Source organism: Orcinus orca, chromosome 5 (assembly GCF_937001465.1).
Source record: "Orcinus orca chromosome 5, mOrcOrc1.1, whole genome shotgun sequence".
NCBI lineage: Eukaryota > Metazoa > Chordata > Mammalia > Artiodactyla > Delphinidae > Orcinus > Orcinus orca.
The window spans coordinates 149,020,128-149,040,447 of record NC_064563.1 but is presented as its reverse complement, the minus strand read 5'-3'; the positions used below and the strand labels follow the sequence as shown (position 1 = coordinate 149,040,447).

Sequence of the window (20,320 nt, the reverse complement as noted above, 5' to 3'; positions counted from 1 at the left end):
TAAGCAATTACATTTTTACAAACCAAAAACAAACTAAAAAAAAAAAAAAAGAAAGAAAAACAAAAGAAAAAACCCCCAAAATTAAATAAAAAGGTTTGGCAGAAGACTCTGGATAAGGTTTGGGAAGCCCCTTGAGAAGCACACGAAGACAACAAACCTCTCTCCCCCCACATGCACAAAAAACCTGGAACACGCTCTGGGGGTCCCGAGTGACCAAGGCCCACCCAGGGCCGTTACTCTAGCCGCCTCCGTCAGGAAACCCCCGGCCTCTGCCACAGCCCCAAACGATTCCTCCACTTCCACGATCTCTAGTGATGAAACACGACTGCATTCCAGGCTGTTTAACCCCACCAAAAACAAGAATCGTTACACACACAACACGTGTGAGCCTTGAAAACCCCACGGCAGGAACCAGACACAGAAGAAGGCCACATACCGTGTGATTCCACTGACACAACACGACCAGAAGAGGCAAATCCAGAGATGGAAAGTAGACCAGTGGGTGCCAGGGGCTGGGTCCCCGCTAACAGGCCCAGGGGTCCCTTGTGGGTGATGAACATGTTCTAAAATTGATTGCAGTGATATCAGGCTGCACAACTTTTGAATATACTGAAAACCGCTGAATTGTGCAATTTAAATTGGTGAACTCAGTAGCATGTGAATGATATCTCACTAATATTTATTTCTTGACGATTTCATGGCAGCCTAACCATTAAAAACACCAGGCCATTGGTTTTCCTTGTGCATTTTAAGAGCTTTTTATAATTTCCTAAAACCCCCAAAAAGAAATAATAAAGGTAATATTTTTGAAGTTCTAAAAAATATTTTTAAAGAGAGCAAAATAAAGGTCAATCCATGAGAAAACACAGGATAATAATTTCCTCAGAAACAAATGCTTTTGGTCAATGTATAATGTATCTAAAATTAAGACCCATCCAAAAAATAAAGGAGGGAACACTTCCCAGCCCATCCTGCAAGGCCAAGATCTTCCTGATATCAAAAACAAAAGCACCACAAGAAAAGAAAACTACAGAACATATCTCTCATAAATATAAATGCAAAATCCTTAACAAAATACTAGCAAACTGAATCCAACACTATTTAAAAAAGAATTATACACCAAATTCAAGTGGGATGCATCCCAAGAGTGCTAGGATGACTGAATATATGAGAATCAATGTCCTATATCATATCAAGAGAAGGACAAAACCCATAAATCTGAAAAGACACAGAAAAAGAAAATCCAATACTCTCTCATGATTAAAAATAAAAAAGATTGAATAAACTAAAAATAGAAGGGAATTTCCTCCGCTAAGGGGTATCTACAAAAATGGCACGACTACCATCATACTCAGCAGTAAAAGACTGACTGCTCCCTCAAGATCAAGAACCAGGCTGGACGCCTGCCCCACACGCTGTGGGTTCTGGCCAGGGCAGTCAGGCAAGGAGAAGAGACAAAGGCGTCCAGGTTGGACAGGAACAAGTAAAACTATGTCTATTTGCAGAAAACATGATCTTCTACATGGAAAATCCCAAAGAATCCATTAAAAATATTGGAACTAATAATAAATCAGTTCAGCAAGGTTACAGGACATAAGATCAAGGTGTGAAAATCACCCACATTGCTACACATTCGCAACAACCTGAAAACGGAAGTAAAAAATAATTCCATTTACAACAGCATCAAAAAAATAATATTTAGGAACAAATTTAACAAAAGAAACGCAAAGCTTATCACCTGAAAGTGACAAAACGTTATTGAAAGAAACTAAGGAGCTAAACAGAGAGCCCTTCCGATTTCATGGATGGGAAGACCTAGCATTGTTAAGGAGACAACACGCCCCAAAGCGATCTACAGACTCAGTGTGATTCCTACCAAGATCCCAAGGGCCTTCACGCAGAAGCGGAAAAGCCGATCCTCAGACGCACACGGAACCGCAAGGGGCCCCGAGGATCCAAAACCACCTTGGGAAAGAACAAGGTCGGAGGATGCGCGCTTCCCGACTTCCAGCCGCCGCGCTGACCAATCCAAGGGGCAGCCCGGAGCCAGGACAGGCCCTCCGGCCGTGGCAGGCTCGCCAACGTCTCCCTGTCTGTCTGCCACCTGCTCCACTTCTCCGTGTCCGCTCGGCTCGGCCTCGGCTGCACTGCCGTCCTGGCGTCCTGGCTGCTCTAAACTCCCCCACGCTCTCGGCGGAGTCTCCACGGGAGGCCTCGGCGCCGCACTCACCTCCTGCTCCCTCTCCACGTCCTGGCGGTGCACGTGGGCCTCAGCCTCCAGGGCTCGCTGCCGCGCGGCCTCCAGCGCCACCTCCAGCTCCAGCACGCGGGCCTCGCAGCCCCTGAGCTTCTGCAGCAGAGCCGGCTGCGCCTGCTTGTCCTGTGGCCGCCGGCTCAGCCGCTCCGTGAGCAGGCGCTCGTGCTGCAGGGCCTCGGACAGCTCGCGGGAGCGGCCCTGCTCGGCCTCCAGGCTCCGCTGCAGCTCCGAGAGGCGGCCACGCTCCTGCGCCAGCAGCGCCTCGCAGCGCGAGGCCTCGATCTGCAGCTCCTTCCGGAGGTTGTCCTTGGCCGTCTGCTCGTGTTTTAGCGCCACGCACAGCTGGTTACTCTGAGCGCACTGCTTCTCCAAAGACGCCCTTAACTCCTGCATCGGGGAAAAGCGAGACGAGGCAAGAGCATCTAAACAGCTCCCGCAGCTAGAGCTTCTGACATTATACTTTGGGTAGAAGGAGGGCGAGCAATAACCCCTCTTCTCGTGGCTCCGCCGGCCTCCCTCGGGGATGAGGCGCTGTTCTGAGCACAGTGCAACGTCCCAGGTTCACCTCCCTCCCTGAATCAGGGGCTCCGGGGCTGCTGAAGGGCGGGCCCTCGACCCCCTCACGGTGCTCGGCTCAGCCAGGCCTACGGGTGGCCTCAGCGCGGCCACACGGCTGCCGCACAGGGCACCGGCCCGAGGCCTCCCCTGTGCACAGGCAGGGCCCCCACGCAGCTCTCAGGTTGCACTGCCCTCATGGAAGCGAATGCCCGGAGGCGGGGGCTGCACGTGCAGGGACCCTCTGAGCCCTGAAGGTGTAGCCCTGGCCCCTGGGCACAGTCGCGGCCGCGCACGTCACCTCCAGGGTCCTGGCGCTCTGGCCCTCCTTCTGCAGGCACTGCAGCCGCTCTTCCTCCAGCCGGCTCTGCAGGGCCCGCTCCTTGGTGCGCTCGGCCTCCAGCTGCTGCAGCGCAGCCTGCAGGTCATCCTCCTTACTGTCCAGCACTGACCTGTGTGGGCCACAGGCTCTCAAGGGGACGCCGGCCAGCACCCAGGCTCCCAGGGCTCCCAGGGCAGGGAGGGCAGGCCCTGCAGTGTGCGTGGCCCCCCACGAGCCTGCGGGAGCAGAGGCTCCTCCCCAACACCCATCACGATAGCCTGGCAAACCACGGCTTCCGACTGCATCTTTCACTTCAAGGCCAAGAACGTGGCAGGGGCCACGTGACTTCCAGCATTATTCGGCCAGAAGCCTGAGGGCAGGACGGGGCTAGAAGGTGGAGCCTTGCCAGTGGGGCCGCACCTCAGCTGAAGGACCTCCTTCTGCACCTCGTCGAGGGACTTCAGCAGCCGCTCCTTGTCCTGTCTACACTCACAGAGCTCAGATTTCAGATCTCTGACTGTGTTCTGTTCCACCACCAGCAGCTTCCGGACGTTATTTGCTTTCTCTTGCTCTTCATTCAGGGTTTTCTGCAGGTCGCTTACTATACATTTTTCCTGCTCAACCTTATACGCCAATAACTCAACTAAGAAGAAGATTAAATGAATTAAAATAGCATTATTCACGAGTCCAAAGTGAGCCGCACGTATGATTTAACAAATCAGTAACAAACCAGCAAAGGAAGGGAATGTGTTCACTCTGGGGGGACAGGAAGCTTCTATGACCCAGAAGCCACTGTTTCTGATGGAACCCAGATACTCGGGACACATGCCTTCTGCTCACACCCTGCCAGCCTCGCCCTCGTGGCCAGTGAGCATCCAGAGAGACACACGGGCAGAGAGCGGCGGGACCACCCAGCCGTGCAGGCCATGCGACGCAACGGGGTTCCGGGGTTAGGGGGGCACACGCCCTCTCGACCCCTGCGATGTTCAGGCCCGGGGTCTCCCAAGGGCACGGCTGGAGCTGGGCCGAGACAGACCTCCATGGAGCCCACCCAGCCCGGGCAGCTTCGTGGAGAACCCGCCCAGAACTAGAAGCACACACACCCACTCCTCCAGGAACCGAAACCAGAAGAAAGAAAACCACGGACCAGGACCCTCGTGAACACAGATGCAAAATGCGAGCGAGGCCGGCCCGGAAGTGCCCAGTGTGAGGCAGCACGCCGAGGCTGGGGATCGAAGGCAGGCTGCCCCACGGGACGGAGCCCAGGCCTCACTCAGCACTCAGAGCATCCCCAGGGCAAGTGGCAAGAACAGGAGGAGAGGAGATGGGGAAGAAAAGATAAGATAAAGTGTTCTCTCCCTGCAGGTGACATGAGTGTCTGCGTAAAAATCCCGGAGTTTAAATCAAACTCAGAAACCTGCCACAGGCCGCTTCAGCCTCTTGCGAGCCCCAGTGACCCTCACGGACGTGGGCCTGCGGCGCCCACAACGCTGGCGCCAACGCGGCCCCCACCAGCTGCTCACCGGGATGCTAGGCAAGGCCTCCACCCTGACTGGCACACGTTCTGCACTCGATGGCCTGGGGAGTCAGCGAGGGGCTCGCTGACCTGCCTGCCACCTCCTGACAGGTGAGTGTCAGGATCAACGTTTCGGGGACGCAGCCAAGAGGCCATACCCACCCTGCCTGCGCAGCTGGTGCTCCTGGCGGCTCCCGCGGGCCTCTGCACTGGTCAGTGCCACGCACAGCTGCTGCAGCTTCTCCTGGTTCTGCAGGTGCGTCATCCGCAGCTGGGAGCGCAAAGCCTGGATCTCGGACATCAGGCTGCTCCTGTCCGACAGGCGAAGGTGCTCCAAGGACCTCTCCTGCAGGTCCCCCTGCAGATGGGGTGGCAGGGGATCAGGGCAGGGGGACATAAGACACGGCAGAAGAAGGGGGTCCTGAGGGCTGGTGTGCCAGGCAAGAGCAGCTCCTGGCATCGCTGCCACAGGAGGATGCAGGGGACAACCGTGCGGCATGAACGCGGGCACAGTGGCCCTGGAACCCTCAGATTGCACGCAGCTCTGCCCCCAGCACCTTGGTCTCGCTTGCTGGGCCCAGTCGACGCTCGCCACGCACCCTGCCCTCTCTTACGAGGGAACTGGCGGGAAGCAGGCTCCCACAGCCCTCGCGGTGTCGACCCTCCAAGCCTGGGCTCAGCGCTCACAGCCTGGAGCTGGGCCGCCTAGAAAGGCTCTTTTGCTTTCAAGGAAAGGCCAGCTATTTCCAGAACAGAGTGAGATCCTGAAGGAAGATAAGTGCACAGAGTTTTCCACTTCATGGAATTCACACATAAAAACACAGTGTTATCTGTGGACTGCAGCAGGATTTGCTGCTCAGTCACTGCCTTGCTCTAAGGTCAGGCGAAACACGTTCCGTCACCCTCTGTGTCAGGGTGGGCTCCGGGGGGAAGCCAAGGCATGAGCTCACCTGCTCCTGGACCACCTTCTCCAGCCTCTCCAACAGGGAGCCGCAGCCCCCAGGGCCTGAGCCACAGGGCCGGGGCCACAGCTCGACTCTCAGTATCTCCCGCTCCTTTTCAAAGGCCTCTTGCACGATCCGCAGAAATTCCCTTCTCCAGTCGAGGCCCACATTGGAAGGTTCCTAAAATATCGAAACAAAGAGCCCGTGTCCCTATAAACACATCCTGCAGGTTCAAACAGAACCCACCCCGACTTATGAGGACACACAGACGCCCATGACCGCCTAGGGGCACGAGGAGCCAGCTCTGGGCAGAGAACCCCCCCCAACACGACGGGAAGGTAAGACAGAGTAAATGTCAGCAAGCAAACCTCCCTTCCAGCCGCTGCACATGAGCCCCGGGTCCAGGGGAGGCCAGGCCTGCGTGGTGGAGACAGTGTGTGTGCGTGTGCCTGCGCGTGTGCATGTGTGGAGCATGTGCGTGTGTGTGTGTAGGGGCGGGGGGCATGTGCGTGTGTGTGCAGGGGTGGGGGGCATGTGTGTGTGTGCATGGGCGTGTGTGAGGGGTGGGGGGCGTGTGCATGTGTGTGCAGGGGTGGGGATGTGTGTGTGTGTGCATGGGCAGGGCGTGTGCGTGTGTGTGACGGGCGGGGGGCGTGTGTGTGTGTGCAGGGGCGGGGGTGTGCGCGGGTGTGCGTGTGCGTGGGGGCGAGGGCGGCGTGTGTGTGCGTACGTGTGTGTGTATGCAGGGGCGGGGGTGTGTGCATGTGTGTGCAGGGGCGGGTGTGTGTGTGCATGTGCGTGCGTGTGTGTGTGAGGGGCGGGGGGCATGTGTGTGTGTGAGAGGGGCGGGTGTGGGGGGGGCTGGGGGCGTGTGTGTACAGGGGTGGGGGTGTGTGCGTGTGTGCAGGGGTGGGGGTTCGCACGTGTGTGCATGTGTGTGCAGGGGCGGGGTGCGTGTGCGTGGGTGGGGTGTGTGTGTGCACGGGTGGGGGGCGTGTGCGCGTGTGCGGAGGTGGAGTTTGCACGTGTGTGTGTGCGCGTGTGTGCAGGGGTGGGGTGTGCGCGTGTGTGCAAGGGCGGGGTGTGTGCAGGGGTGGGAGGTTTGCATGTGTGTGTGTGCAGGGGCGGGGTGCGTGTGCATGTGTGCAGCGGTGGGGTGTGTGCGTGTGTATGCAAGGGTGGGGTGCGTGTGCGTGTGTGTGCAGGGGTGTGTGTGTGCATGTGCGTGTGTGAGGGGCAGGGGGCATGTGTGTGCATGTGTCTGCAAGGGTGGGGGCGTGTGCGTGTGTGCAGGAGTGGGGGTTTGCATGTGTGTGTGCATGTGTGTGTGCAGGGGTGGGGTGTGTGCATGTGTGTGCAGGGGTGGGGTGTGTGCATGTGTGTGCAAGGGCGGGGTGCGTGTGTGTGCAGGGGTGGGGTGCGTGTGCGTGTGTGCGGGGGTAGGGTTTGCACGTGTGTGTGTGCAGGGGTGGGGTGTGTGCGTGTGTGTGAGGGGCATGTGTGTGTGCAAGGGTGGGGGCGTGTGCATGGGTGGGGTGTGTGCATGTGTGTGCAGGGGCGGGGTGCGTGTGCATGTGTGTGTGCCGGGTTAGGGTTAGTGTCCACGCAGGGGGCGGTGTCTATACGGGCCACACACGGGCTGGCTGCCTCCTGGCCACCTGCTTGGGCCCACCTGCCCCCTTCCCTGAAGTTGGGGGTCTGCCCACTGCTCCGTCCACACTCCATGGCCGGCTGGCTTCCTTGCACACGGTTCAGCATCTGGCCCTCACCTCCAGGTTGCCCCTCGGCCCGGCCCCCATACCCATCTCTCCATCCAGAGCCTCCCTGCAGGGCTCCAGCCGGCCCCTTCCCCGCAGCCTCTCCTGGAGGCTGGAGCCCAGGGAACGCGAGTGGGAGGGTGGCTGACCAGGCATGGCCTCCCTGCCTGCCGCTGACCCGCCTCTTGCTCCTCTACTCCCACTTCTGGGGCCAAGAAAAGCCCTCAACCAGGTCCATGCCCACTGCTTCTCTTCTGTATCTAGAAGGCCTGTTACCTTCTCCCCCTTTGGGGGTCCTGGGGTGGGATGCTCCCTGGGAGCTGGTGCTGCCTCCAGCAGGCCCTGGCCCCCCATCGTGAGGCACCCGAGGGGGGCGCTGGGCTCGCCCCTGCTCAGCATGCTCGGGGGTCCACGGTATTCGGACAGGGCCAGGATGTGGTGGCTCTCGTCACACACCATCTGCAGCAAAGCCTGAAACGGACAAACATTTCAGAGAGAAGGAGAAGCAGCTTGAAACCTCTCACCGTCACTGCCCCGCTGTCACCCGCCAAGGCTCACCAGGCCGCCCCCACGGCCTTTGCACCAGAGACCAGAGTTGCTGCTCTGACCGTGAGGTTCTCAAACCTTCCTCCCCATAGCTGTCACAGACAAGTAAACCAGCTTTGAACGAGTGAACTTCTGTGCGAGCTGCTCCAGCAAAGGCCCCACAATCCAGCCATCCCGCCTGCACCCTCACAGAAGATGCTCAGCTCAGGGAAATCTACAGCCAAGTCAGCAAGATGCCAGGCACCTCCCCGGCCCTCCCGGGACCACAGCGCCCCACCAGGAGGGAGACCCAAGAACTGCACAGGGACACCTCAGGGGAAAGGCACCTGCGGATGGTACCAGGCCAGCTACTGGCCACTGCAGCCCTCTCACGCCCCCGGGGGCGCCCAGAATATGTGAACACAGGAAGGGGTCTTCCACCCCCCCAGGATTTGGAGTGGTAGTTATAGAGTGATGGGACATGGGACCTGGGACGTGCACGCCAGCCTTCTGTGCTGCCCACGGAGGCTGAGAGAGGAAGGTGCACCCCACCCAGGGCCACCCTCCTGGATGGCTGGTGCTACGGCCAATGCAGAGCACAAGTGACTGTGACCGTCCTCACACTGCGTGTCAACACAGGTTCCCGCAAGGGGCACGTTAGGGAAACAGAAAAACAGCAACGAAGAGGCCTATGACAAAGAATGACTAGTTACTTAACTAGAAACAGGTCTTCCTCTAACTCTAATGACGTGACCAAAAACGTGGAACAGTAACATAAAAGCGCTAGACGCCAAACTGTGTACTGTGTTTACTTTACAAGCGGCCGTCTTTAACGCTCTACAGCAATTTCACTTTAAAAACAATGTATGTGATACAGAACGGACACAAATCACAGCCCCGGGAAGGAGGGGTGGGGAGGCTGTATAGTGGACCGGGCCGCAGGCCGTAAACACCTTCTCCTGGGTCATATAAGGACAAAAAAAGGTGTTCTGAAAAACACCTCTGGAAAAGAACAGCTGTGACGAGCGAGGTCCTCCGCCCTCGCCAACCAGGCGCACGGCAGCCAGGAGGACAGACGTGGAGCGGCCCCCGGGCCACGGGCACAGTCAGGCCGTGAGATCCCGGAGCCTCTGCCCTGAGGACCCCGGAGTCACGGGGGGCCTCGGCCTGCAGTCTCACAGCCGCACGTGAACCAGCCGCCCCGCGGGGCCCGTCTGCCCAGCTGACACATGCTTCCCGGCGTGATGGACCTTCACCAGCGTCGCCGGCCTCAGGGTGGTCAGAGCTGCGACCACACGAGGCTCCTGAGACTCGGCCCCGCGGCGAGTGGCCCCCGCGCCCCACTGAGGATGGTGCAGCAGAGGGGCCGGCAGGGACACACAAGCTGGCTGACTGACCCAACAGGCTGCTGCGGGGTGGCCGCTCCTGACTTTCTCTCCTGCTGCCACAGCACGTCCGGAAAAGGCTCCAGGGCCTCTGCTAGGTCTCTTTCTTTCTTTTCTTTTTTAATAACTAAGGATCAAGTATTAAACCTCAAAGCCTAAGCATGAAACATTGTCATTAACAACCAAACTTTTTCCTTAAAAATTAGGAATTCTAGTATTTATGTCATATAAAAAATTGAGGAATGCACAAAAAGAAAAAACAGCTAGAAGATACGGCTCCATTTCAATTCTTAAAGGAATAAGACCAGTTTCATTTCAAATACAATTTCAGAGAAGATTTTACTTAACATCAAAATCATTTCCTTTGGGAACACTTACTATCTGAATTAGAGAACCCTCAAAGCATCCTGGGAAAGCTTCCAAAGCCAAACAAGCAAAAACCACAACTGCTTCCCAAAACAGGGTCACGAGGTCTGGCACCTGAACGACACTCAGGAAGACCAATCCAGTTTCGCCTTGCGACTTGGGACAGCGCCACGCGTGCAGGCCCTCTGGGCGCTGTGCTGTGACAGGCGCTGCAGGAGGAGCCGCCCCCGGCCACAGCGCCCGCGGCCCCCGAGCGTGGCCAGGCCCCACCTGGGACACCGTCCCTGCGGTCCTGCCACAGCGGCGCATCTCCCCCCTTTGAGCCGCTACACAAGGCACAAAGTCGTAGCAGGGCTGAGGCCAGCGCAGCTGCTGACGGGCCAGAGGGGAGGCCCCTCGAGCCCCCTCCCCTGCTCCCCACCGGCTAGTACCTTCACTTGCTTTGGATGGACTTCCTTCTGCTTCCTGGCGCCCAGCGGCCGTCGGAACCCCCGGGGGGTGAGAGGCGCTGCGGGACCAGCAGTGGGTGCTCCCGGTCTTCCCGAGTCTCGGCTTAGTGCCTTTCCAAACCCCGCGCCATCACCTAGAAACACACCGCAGAGTCAGGGCCTAGACCCGCGACTCTGGTGGCGATCCTCGGGGACGGCCCCGAAGCACCGGGAGAGCCACGGCCAGGCCCTCTCACCAAGGAAACATCGATGGACGCCCCCAGACAGTAAAAATGTTTCATAAAAACGTACGATGAGAGCTACACACGTTAAGTAAGAAAACGTACATTTTGCACGTTTAGCATGTTAATGTCCGTGATTTGAACATAAACCCTCCTGGCAGCTCAGCTCATTTTCACAGATGCGATACGTGTTTCCTCACCCCCCACAGACGGGGCAAATCGGCAACTGTGCCGAGCGCCTCGGAGGACGGACGAGAGGGGCAGCGGGACACGAGGAGGGGGCTGAGTGGGAGGACAGGCCCGAATCACCTGGCCGTGGGGCGGGGGCGCCTGATCTGGGGGTGGGTGCAGAAAAGCCCGGACCGGGCAGCCTGGCTGGGGAGCCCTCAACAGAGTCTCAAATTCGAGACTCCAGGAGCCTCTGTCTGATGGGAGGGGCCTCAAAATAGAACTCCTAACCTCTCGGAAGCATGCAGCTCCCTGAGCTGTTCCCGAGCCTTGAACTGTGGCCAGTCCAGGAAGGCTAGGAAGCACACACTCTGGAAAACGGAAGGAGGCACACGGTGGGAAAGCAGAGCCCACCATCCCCACCAGCACACAGCTCGGGGAGGGCAGGTGGGTCTCGTGGAGCCACCGGCAAGGCCCCTCTGAGCACAGAGCTGCCATCCAGTGAGCCGTTCACGGCTGCCCGCTCAGAAGCCTACCTTCTCAAACGTGCCAGGGGGCATTCAAACACAAAAGACAGAGAAACAGAGACTCAGAGAAAGTGTGGAAGAAACAGAGTAAAGGCAGCAAACAGAAGAAAACATCAGAAAAATCAGAGCATCCCCAGAGAAATAAGAAGGGGAGTATCGTTCGGGAAACAAGGGTTAGGGTTAGGAAAGAGGACTAGTCAGAAACTAAAACAGCAAAAATAAAAAGAGTCAATACAAAGCTTAAGAAGTAAAGCTCTGAAAAATCCCTTAGAAATGAGAACAAGAATACAAACATGGAAAATGAGAAAAAATTAGTACAAGAGGTCCAATATGTGATCAATAAGAATTAACAAGACAGACGAGACAAAACCGTGGGGGAAATGACCAAAGGACGAAGCAGAGTTCTCGGGGTGGGAGGACGTGCTCCAGGGGACCATGCGCTGCTCTCATGACACCCGGGTCCAGGACGGCGGGCTCCACACTCTGAAGGAACCCAACTCCCCACCCAGGATCAAGCCCAAGTCCAAGATGCCGACATCAGGAAGATGTCAATGTTCACACACAAAGTACCCGGCACACGCTTTGCCTCCAGAAACTTGTCGGGGGTCCAACCCGGAAAGCAAGGACCACGTCCAAGATGCAGGGAAGGCCGTCATGGGCAGCGCATTCCTGCACTCAAACACGCATCCTCGAAGTGCAGACGCTTGGCAGTGATGGGGCAGAAAGTGCAGGTGGGGCCATTTTAGGGAGACGGGAAGGGAGGTGTGTGGGGTGTGCTGCATAAATAATAAATACTAGAGCAAATTTCTGAAAGTTGAACATGATATCCTCAGGAAACGGAGACTCCAGGCAGGGAAACTGGACGAGAGGCTGCTCCTGGGACGCACCTCACAGAACTGCTCAAATTGTTACATCACGTGGCTACTGCTGGGAAGAAGTGAGAGCACCAGCTGAAAAGCTGTTGGCCCCATTCCGCAAATGCCAACATGGCCAGTGAACTGGACTTCACGCTGCCTTGTCCTCAAAAGCACCCAATGAGCCAATGGTGACTTTTTTCAAAAGTCAAAACACCTTGAGGTGACTGACTTGTAAAAATCTAACAATTATAAAAGAAAGTATAAGGTTAGAAAGTCACGGTGTGGCAGCCATCAGTGACAAGGATCCAGGCAAGACCACCAAGAACCATCAATGGAGGCCAAGTGGGTCCGAGCTTGAGGACAGAACGTCCCAGGGTCTCGAAAACCTACCCAGGACATCGGCCATTCAGAAGGAACAGGATGAAACCTGGCAACACAACTGCAGAGTCTAAACTGACCCACATGAAGAGCACGGCACCGCCAGGGCGCTCACGGAGTCCCACGAGATGCATACATGCCGACTGCCGCGAACATACCAGCCCTCATGGGGTCCAGGCCCGAGCACTGCGCCAGGCACCTGGCCTGCTCTCAGCAGCCTCCAGCCCGCAAAGGACATCTGGATGCATGGTGGCAGCCACTGCTTGTTTCTGTAGAGAGCACTAACGGGACAAAATCTCAGTGAAGTATGCGGACGTGATGCTGCCCTGGGTCAGGGCGGATGTCCTGGCGTGGACTGGACGCCATGAAATACACAGGGACCTTCTCAGGAGTCAAACGACATCAGGCCCTCAAGTAACAGAGCAAAAACCCAGAGGGAGACAGAGACACAGAGAGAGAGAGAGGCAGAATGTGCACACGCAACATCGCAAGTTAACACGGGACGTGCGAGGGGGGCACAGGGACTCTGCACCATTCTATACTCTGAAGCTGTAAAAATAAAGTCTGTGACTGACTCACTTTTTCCATCGCTTTTTCCTTCTAACCCAAGAGGAGGTGATCTTGACTTTTCTTGAGAATCAAGAGACGTTATGATAAAATCTTCAACATCTTTCTCCTGTTCAAATAGGCAGATGTTTAAATGGTCATAAAATGATAACGTGTTATATCATGGACCTGAACTTGCCAGATGGAAAACTTGCTAAGTCCTGAATTTATCATCTTCCCACACAGAACTCAAAGTGTTCACAGCTTGTGGACACGAGGCCATACGCTCATAATAATTTAATCAAGTTCACCCACAGTTCTCTAGGAATAGTTTACAAAGTCCCTGGCAAATATTTCAGATTTTCAAAATTCTGCGTGATGTAGTAGCATATGGATATGAAATGGAAGCATATGGATATGAAGTGGTCATATATGGATACCTTAAATTACACATATCCCGTAATTTATTTTTCATTTTATCTAAGATACACAATATCTCAAAGTTATGTTAGATAACATATAATCTAACCCAAAAATAATATATTGAAGTGTTCTTGAAATTAATAACATTATATGTAGAACCTGTTAAACATGATATAGAACTGAAAATAGAACTAAAAAACATCTTCCAGACAAAGAACCCATAGGCAGACCACACATGAAGACAGGTTTATGATTATACTTCCCAGAGCCAGTGCGAGTTAGCAAAGTTAGGCCTGCGGTGAATTTCTGAGTAAGAGTAATGCATTTCATGTATTTTTAAAAACAACCAAAGTGCTGTGAATGTTCCTATGACAGTAGACTTGGGTCCATCCTGCAGAACGCTGACTGTCCCTACACTTGCTGACCAGGGGACTGCTCACACAGGCCTGGCCAACAGGCCACAACAGGAGGTGAGCCAACAACGACTGCAGCTGTGACCCTGCCGTCCACGTAGACACAGCCCAGTGGGAACACACTGGGGCCTTGGGCATCCCATGGACCCAAACCAGGACAGCACCCAGGGAGACCACTTACCACAGGCACCCGCTGAGCATGGTGGTCGATGGAGGGGGCCCCGTCTGCAGCTAACGGAGACCCCGCCCACTTAGGGGCCGTTCCTGCCGCTGACTCGCCCGGGTAACAAAGCAGCCCCAACTGGTCAGCCTGGAGCAGCTGGGTGCTCGTCCCGTCCCACAGGGAGGTGTCCAGACTGCACTGGCTCAGGGCATCCAAGCAGGGTGTGAGGGGCAGGCTGGGGGGGCGCTCAGAGATTGAGTCCTTCCTGACGACCTCAGGGGAGCTCCAGGAGGACAGGTCCATCGTCCTGAGCACTTTCTTCAAGGGCTTGGTCCCCTGGGTGTGGGAGAGGTCACGGGAACACCCGTACAAGCTCCCCTGTGAGCAGAGTGACCTGTCTTGCAAAGCAACCTGCTCTCCTGTGGAAGTATCTGGCACCTCGTTTTGTATCAACGAATCTTGATTTCCAATAATGTCAACTAGATCCCATGTGACATTAAATGCATCAACAGGAGATGATCTGTCAGTTTCTTCACTGTTACTGGAACTATCACTCGCATTATTTTCTAAAACATGTGGAGATTCCAATGCCTGTTGATATTTCAAGTCCTCTGTCCTGACGTTTTGGAAGCTCATGCAATGTACCAGATGGTTCAGTTTTTCTTGAAGTTGTTTCACCTGATCTATGAGATCAACTTTCCGCAGCTGACAATCTTCCAGTAGTTTTTCCTTACCCTACAGGTAAAAAAGAACATGCATACAGTAAAATAAGTGAATTACATGTTGTCACGTTTGTTATTTATGAGCCAATTTCAGAGATTGTCTGAACAATTAAGGATGAGATTCCATGATGAGCCCTTTGTCCCTCTAGACTCTTAAGATTTCAAGTTTTTTAAAATCCTATGAAAGACAGACTCAAGGCTTAAAGCTCATTGCCTAAAAGGCAACTGCTGGAGAGGCTCCTGGAAGGATGGCAGAGCCGGCAGCACCGGGAACCCCTCTCCCGCCTGGGCAAATACTGCACTGGCAGAATGTACCTGATGTAACTGTTCTGGAAGTCTGCAGTCTGCTGAAGGCTTGCAACTTCCAGGGGAAGGTTTGGAGGGTTAAACTGCTCTCAGCTCTTAGCACAGGAACAGCTACCCATCCCCCACCCCAGGACCCAGGAGGCAGCTGTGCGTGTGTCCCTGGAGCATCTTACAGGACCTAGGGTGGGCAAAAAGGACCCTGTCCTCCAAAAACTGGGAATCGGCTCTGAATGATGCTTCTGATCACAGAGGAGCAGGCAGAGAGGCAGGAGGCCACGGCTGTTGCACCTGCCCCCAACTGTTCCAGCCCCTGCCCTTCTGGCTGAAGTGACTTCCAGGGGATTGAAAGGACTGGTGCCCCTTTTTCCCCACCACTGCATTTTTCTCTTTTTCCCTTTGGGGAAAAATTTAAAACTAGGACATTCAAAATCAACTGCATATACAGAGGAAATTCTAAAGTGAATGCGTGTGCCTGGGTAAAGGCACAGGCTCAGAAAGGATCTGAGAACTTAAGTTTACATCTCAAGCTGATCCTTAGCACACAGACATCAACCAAAAAAAAAAAAACCACAGTAACAACAACAACAAAAAAGTAAATACTGAGAAAGAGGGAGAGTCTGATTTCTAGATTTACCACATTAATACATTAAAAATATTCAGTGTTCAACAACAACAACAAAAATCAAAAACAGGGAAGTATGGCCTAGGCATAGGAAATAAGTGAGTCAACAGAAACCATCCCTGAAAAAGACCTGATGATGGATCTACTAGACAAAGACTTTAACACAGCCTTCTTAAAGATGCTCACAGAACTAAGGAAAATGTGAAGTAAAAAAAAAAAAAAAGCATGAACAAAATAGAAATATCAATAAAGAAAAAGAAATGAAATTCTGCAGTTAAAAAGTATAACTGAAATTAAAAACTCACTAAAGGGATTCAAAGGTAGATATGAGAAGGCAGAAGAAAGATTCAGTGGATGCGAAGACAGAACAATGGAAATTATCAAGTCTGGGGAAAAGAAAAAAAAAGATTGAGGAAAGTAAGTGGAGCCTCAGGTAACTATGGGACACCACCGAACAAACCAACATACACATAATGGGAGTCCCAAAAGAAGGGAGAGAGAAGGAAGCAAAGAGAATATATGAGGACATAATGAATGAAAACTTTCCAAACTTGATGAAAGATATGAACATAAATACCCAGGAAACTCGACAAACTCCAAGTAAGATGAACTCAAATAGACCCACACCAAAGACATATAATAATCAAACTTACACGAAGCCAAAGACAATGAGAAAATCTTGAAAACAGCAAGAGAGAAGTGACTTGTCACATACAAAGGATCCTCGATAAGCTTATCAACAGATTTCTCCACCAGAAACTTTGGAGGCCAGAGAACAGTAGGTCAATACAGTCAAAGTGCTAAAAGAAAAAGAACCGTCAGCTAAGAACCCTAAGTACAGCAAAGCTCCATCAACAGTAGGTTAGAAATTAAGACGTTCCCAGATAAGACGTTCCCAGATAAAGCTGAGGGATCTTGTTAGCACTAAAACCTGCCCTGTAAAAAACGTTCAGGAGAGTCCGGCAGGGGAGATGAAAGAACCCTAGACAGTAACTCAAAGCTGTATGGAGAGATAAAGACCTTAATAAAGGTAAAAACATGGGCAGTTATAAAAGCTAACGTTATTGTAACAATGGTTTATAACTACGCTTTTTGTTTTCATCATGAACTAAAAGACTAATATACATATTCCTAAGTTATTGGTCTAAAAGTATTACTGTAACTTTAGTTTCTAACTCCACGTGTTGTTTTCTACATAATTTAAAAGATTAATGCACTTAAAGGGATTATTAGTTTATGTTTAAAGGCACATAAGTATAAAGATGGCTATTTGTTACATCAAAAACCAAAAGGAGTGGGGATGGAGCTACAAAGGAACAGTTTTATGTGTTCTTAAACTTAAGCTGGTATAAATTCAAGTCAGAGTGCTTTATGTTAGGATGCTAAATGTGAAAATAACAAAAGAATATACACAAAGAGAAGTGAGAAAGGAATTTAACCATTTCACCATTTTAAAAAATCAATTAAACACAAGAGAAGAGGGGCTTTCCTGGTGGCGCAGCGGTTGAGAATCTGCATGCCAATGCAGGGGACACGGGTTCAAGCCCTGGTCCGGGAAGATCCCACATGCCGCAGAGCAACTAAGCCCATGCACCACAACTACTGAGCCTCCGCTCTAGAGCCCGTGAGCCACAACTACTGAGCCCACATGCTACAACTGCTGAAGCCCATGTACCTAGAGCCCGTGCTCCACAACAAGAGAAGCCACCGCAGTGAGAAGCCCGCACACCGCAACGAAGCATAGCCCCCACTCGCCGCAACTAGAGAAGGCCCGCGCCCATCAACAGAGACCCAACACAGCCAAAAAAAAAGACACTATCCACAGAGTAAAAATGCAACCCACAAAATGGGAAAAAATATTTGCCAATCATACACCTAATAAGGGATTAATATACCCAGAAATATATAAAGAACTTGTAAAACTCAGTCAAAAAAACATACAACCTGATTCAAAATTTGCCAAAGGACTTGAACAGACATCTCTCCAAAGAACATATACTTGAAAAGATATCCACTATCACTAGTCATTTGAGAAATGCAAATCAAAACTACAATTAGATACACCTCACACCCATTAGGATGACTACTATCAAAAACAAACAAACCAGAAAGTAACAAATATTGGTGAGGATGTGGAGAACTTGGAACTCTTGTACACTTTTGATGGGAATGTAAACAGGTACAGCCACTGTGGAAAACACTACAGCAGTTCCTCAAAAAATGAGAAGTAGAATTACCATATGATCCAGCCACTGTAGTTCTGGGTATATACCTAGAAGAACTGAAAGCAGGGTCCCAAAGAGATATTTGCACATCCATGTTCATAACAGCACTATTCACAACAGTTAAAACGTGGAAGCAGGACTTCCCTGGTGGCGCACTGGTTAAGAATCCGCCTGCCAATTCAGCGGGCACAGGTTCAAGCCCTGTTCTGGGAAGATCCCACATGCTGTGGAGCAACTAAGCCCATGCATCACAACTCCTGAGACCGCATGCGACAACTACTGAAGCCCGTGCGCCCTAGAGCCCGTGCTCTGCAACAAGAGAAACCACCGCAATGAGAAGCCCGCACACGGCAACGACGAGTAGCCCCCGCTCGCCGCAACTAGAGAAAGCCTGCATGCAGCAACAAAGACCCAACGCAGCTGAAAAAATAAATAAATAAATAAATTTGTTTATTTATTAAAAAAAAAGTGGAAGCAAACCAAGTGTCCATCGACAGATGAATGGATAAGCATACTGTGGTATATACATACAATGGAATATTATTCAGCCTTAAAAAGGAAGGAAATTCTGATACCTGCTATGACATAGACGAACCTTGATGACATTACATTATGCTGAGTGACACAAGTCAAACACAAAAAAACAAATACTGTGAGATGCCACTTATGTAAACACTTAGTGTATCTCAAAAATCATACGGAAACAGAAAGCATAACGGTGGTTGCCAGGGCCTGGGGGAAGGAGGAAATGGGAGTCATTGTTTAAATGAGTAGTTTCAGTTTTACAAGATGAAAAGAGCTATGGAGATGCATGGTCACACATTATAAACGTATTTAATACGATTGAACTATACGTTTAAAAATGATTAAGATGTAAATTGTACATGTATTTTGCCACACACGACACAAAAAGAGGCAACTGTTATAACCTATTTCTGTGGCAATTTATTGAGGATGTAAGTTTCTTGTTTTTGGGTTTTTTTAAGGAAAAAGGCCTGGAAGGTTCTATATGCAAACATTGGAAAACACAAAATTGTAATTTATGGAATGAATTTGGAATTTCCTTGTCAGTGTGTAACTCCTAAAAATTTGGCGACCAGCTCAGGATATCCCAGGGCCGAGCTCTCTTTTAAGAATTTAAAGAAATGTTCTTATCATAAGGATGCTGAGACAAGTTTGCTACACAGAGTAGGTGAAGGTTCTCTCCAAACAATGTATTTCCTGAGGGCATCTGATAAACACATGACATCAGATGCAGGCTTCCTCTATCAAAACTGCAGACCCAGGGCTTCCCTGGTGGCGTAGTGGTTGAGAGTCTGCCTGCCGATGCAGGGGACGCGGGTTCGTGCCCCGGTCCGGGAAGATCCCACATGCCGCGGAGTGGCTGGGCCCATGAGCCATGGCCGCTGAGCCTGCGCGTCCGGAGCCTGTGCTCCGCAACGGTAGAGGCCACAACAGTGAGAGGCCCGCGTACCAAAAAAAAAAGAAAAAAGAAAAAAACCCTGCAGACCCAGGCCCAGAGCCCTGTGTGCTGTGGGATTCAGAATCTTCCAATTTCCAACACGGTGCACGTGGCCCGTGGCACATCCCAGGAGCGCCCCCAGGAGATGAGGGGCTGGAACACCCAGCGAAGTGTGCAACGTCCACACCAGCAGGGTGACTGGCTCACGAGAGCCCGCATCTGAGCAGGCTTCAGAACCAAACCCACTTTTGGTTCTCAAACATCTCAGCTCTGCAACAATTTGATGCTGCCGACCTGCACCCTCCCCACCCTGGAAAAGAAAAGGCAGCCTTCTTGTAGCTTCTGTCCTGGTGATCAGAATTTAAAACTGTTGAGTCGTAGATTACTCTGCTCTTCTTTGCTGGGAGGACAAGTGAAAACATGTAGGGAAAACACCTGAGGTTCAAGCAATAAATGTGAAGCCTTTGCAAGTGATGAAGGTTGTGGAGGCAGCACAGCTGTGGGCAACTGTCCTCACACGGAAAATCCAGACACAAGCCCTGAAGCCCAGTTAAATCCTACTGGTATCAACTATGAGGAAAAAGTAACTGACTGCTCACTTTTCACAGCTGATTAGACCGTGGGAAATGTGCGTTTAAACCAAACACGTGGGAAATCTCAAAACGGATCTGACCAGCACTGCCAGAGCGGCGGGCCTGGAGAAGGCGCCCCTGGCTGCAGTCCTCGTAACCTGCCGTCGCAGCAAAGACGCTGAGGGGGTGTCTACCCGCGACCAGCTGCCGTGTCCTGTGCCCCCGCAACCCCCGACATGCCCAGGCACCTTCGCTGTTCCCGACACTCCGCTCTCTGCAGGCAGGCACATTTCCTTTTTCACTAACAGCAGCTCAGACTCCAGTTGCCGCTGGCAGACCGCGAGCACCGACATCACGCTGTCCTGCTGGCTGAGACCTGCGCGGGTCAACGTCGGCAGGGCTTTGGCCAGCTGCGGATCCTCCTTAATAGGGCTCTGTGACGAGCAGAGAAAACAAGGACAATGCTTATGAGCACACAGCCGAAGGCATCGCAAAGTCAGAAGTGCAGTGAGGCTACCTCAGAGTCCCAGGAGCTCTGCAGCCGAAGCACCAGCCAGCAGGCCCCGAGGGAGAGCCCACAGCTCAGGGCCAGAATCACACACATGCATGGAGCAGGAGACCAGCGGTGCGCACAGCAGG

The 20,320-nt window shown here is 52.6% G+C and overlaps 1 protein-coding gene across 6 annotated transcripts in view; it reads right to left on the bottom strand.

The window, feature by feature from the left end:
- PCNT (pericentrin) overlaps positions 1–20,320 on the bottom strand; it is a 96,460-nt gene that overhangs the window by 12,021 nt on the left and 64,119 nt on the right. For all 6 annotated transcript variants that reach the window (XM_049710259.1, XM_033418522.2, XM_049710257.1 and 3 more), the window contains exons 27-36: positions 19,930–20,115; positions 13,791–14,507; positions 12,807–12,903; positions 10,059–10,210; positions 7,628–7,822; positions 5,601–5,774; positions 4,813–5,008; positions 3,555–3,777; positions 3,114–3,264; positions 2,231–2,644 (exon numbers count right to left, since the gene is read on the bottom strand). In XM_049710259.1, the coding sequence (XP_049566216.1) occupies positions 2,231–2,644; positions 3,114–3,264; positions 3,555–3,777; positions 4,813–5,008; positions 5,601–5,774; positions 7,628–7,822; positions 10,059–10,210; positions 12,807–12,903; positions 13,791–14,507; positions 19,930–20,115 (2,505 nt within the window). The remainder of the gene's footprint in view (positions 1–2,230; positions 2,645–3,113; positions 3,265–3,554; positions 3,778–4,812; positions 5,009–5,600; positions 5,775–7,627; positions 7,823–10,058; positions 10,211–12,806; positions 12,904–13,790; positions 14,508–19,929; positions 20,116–20,320) is intronic.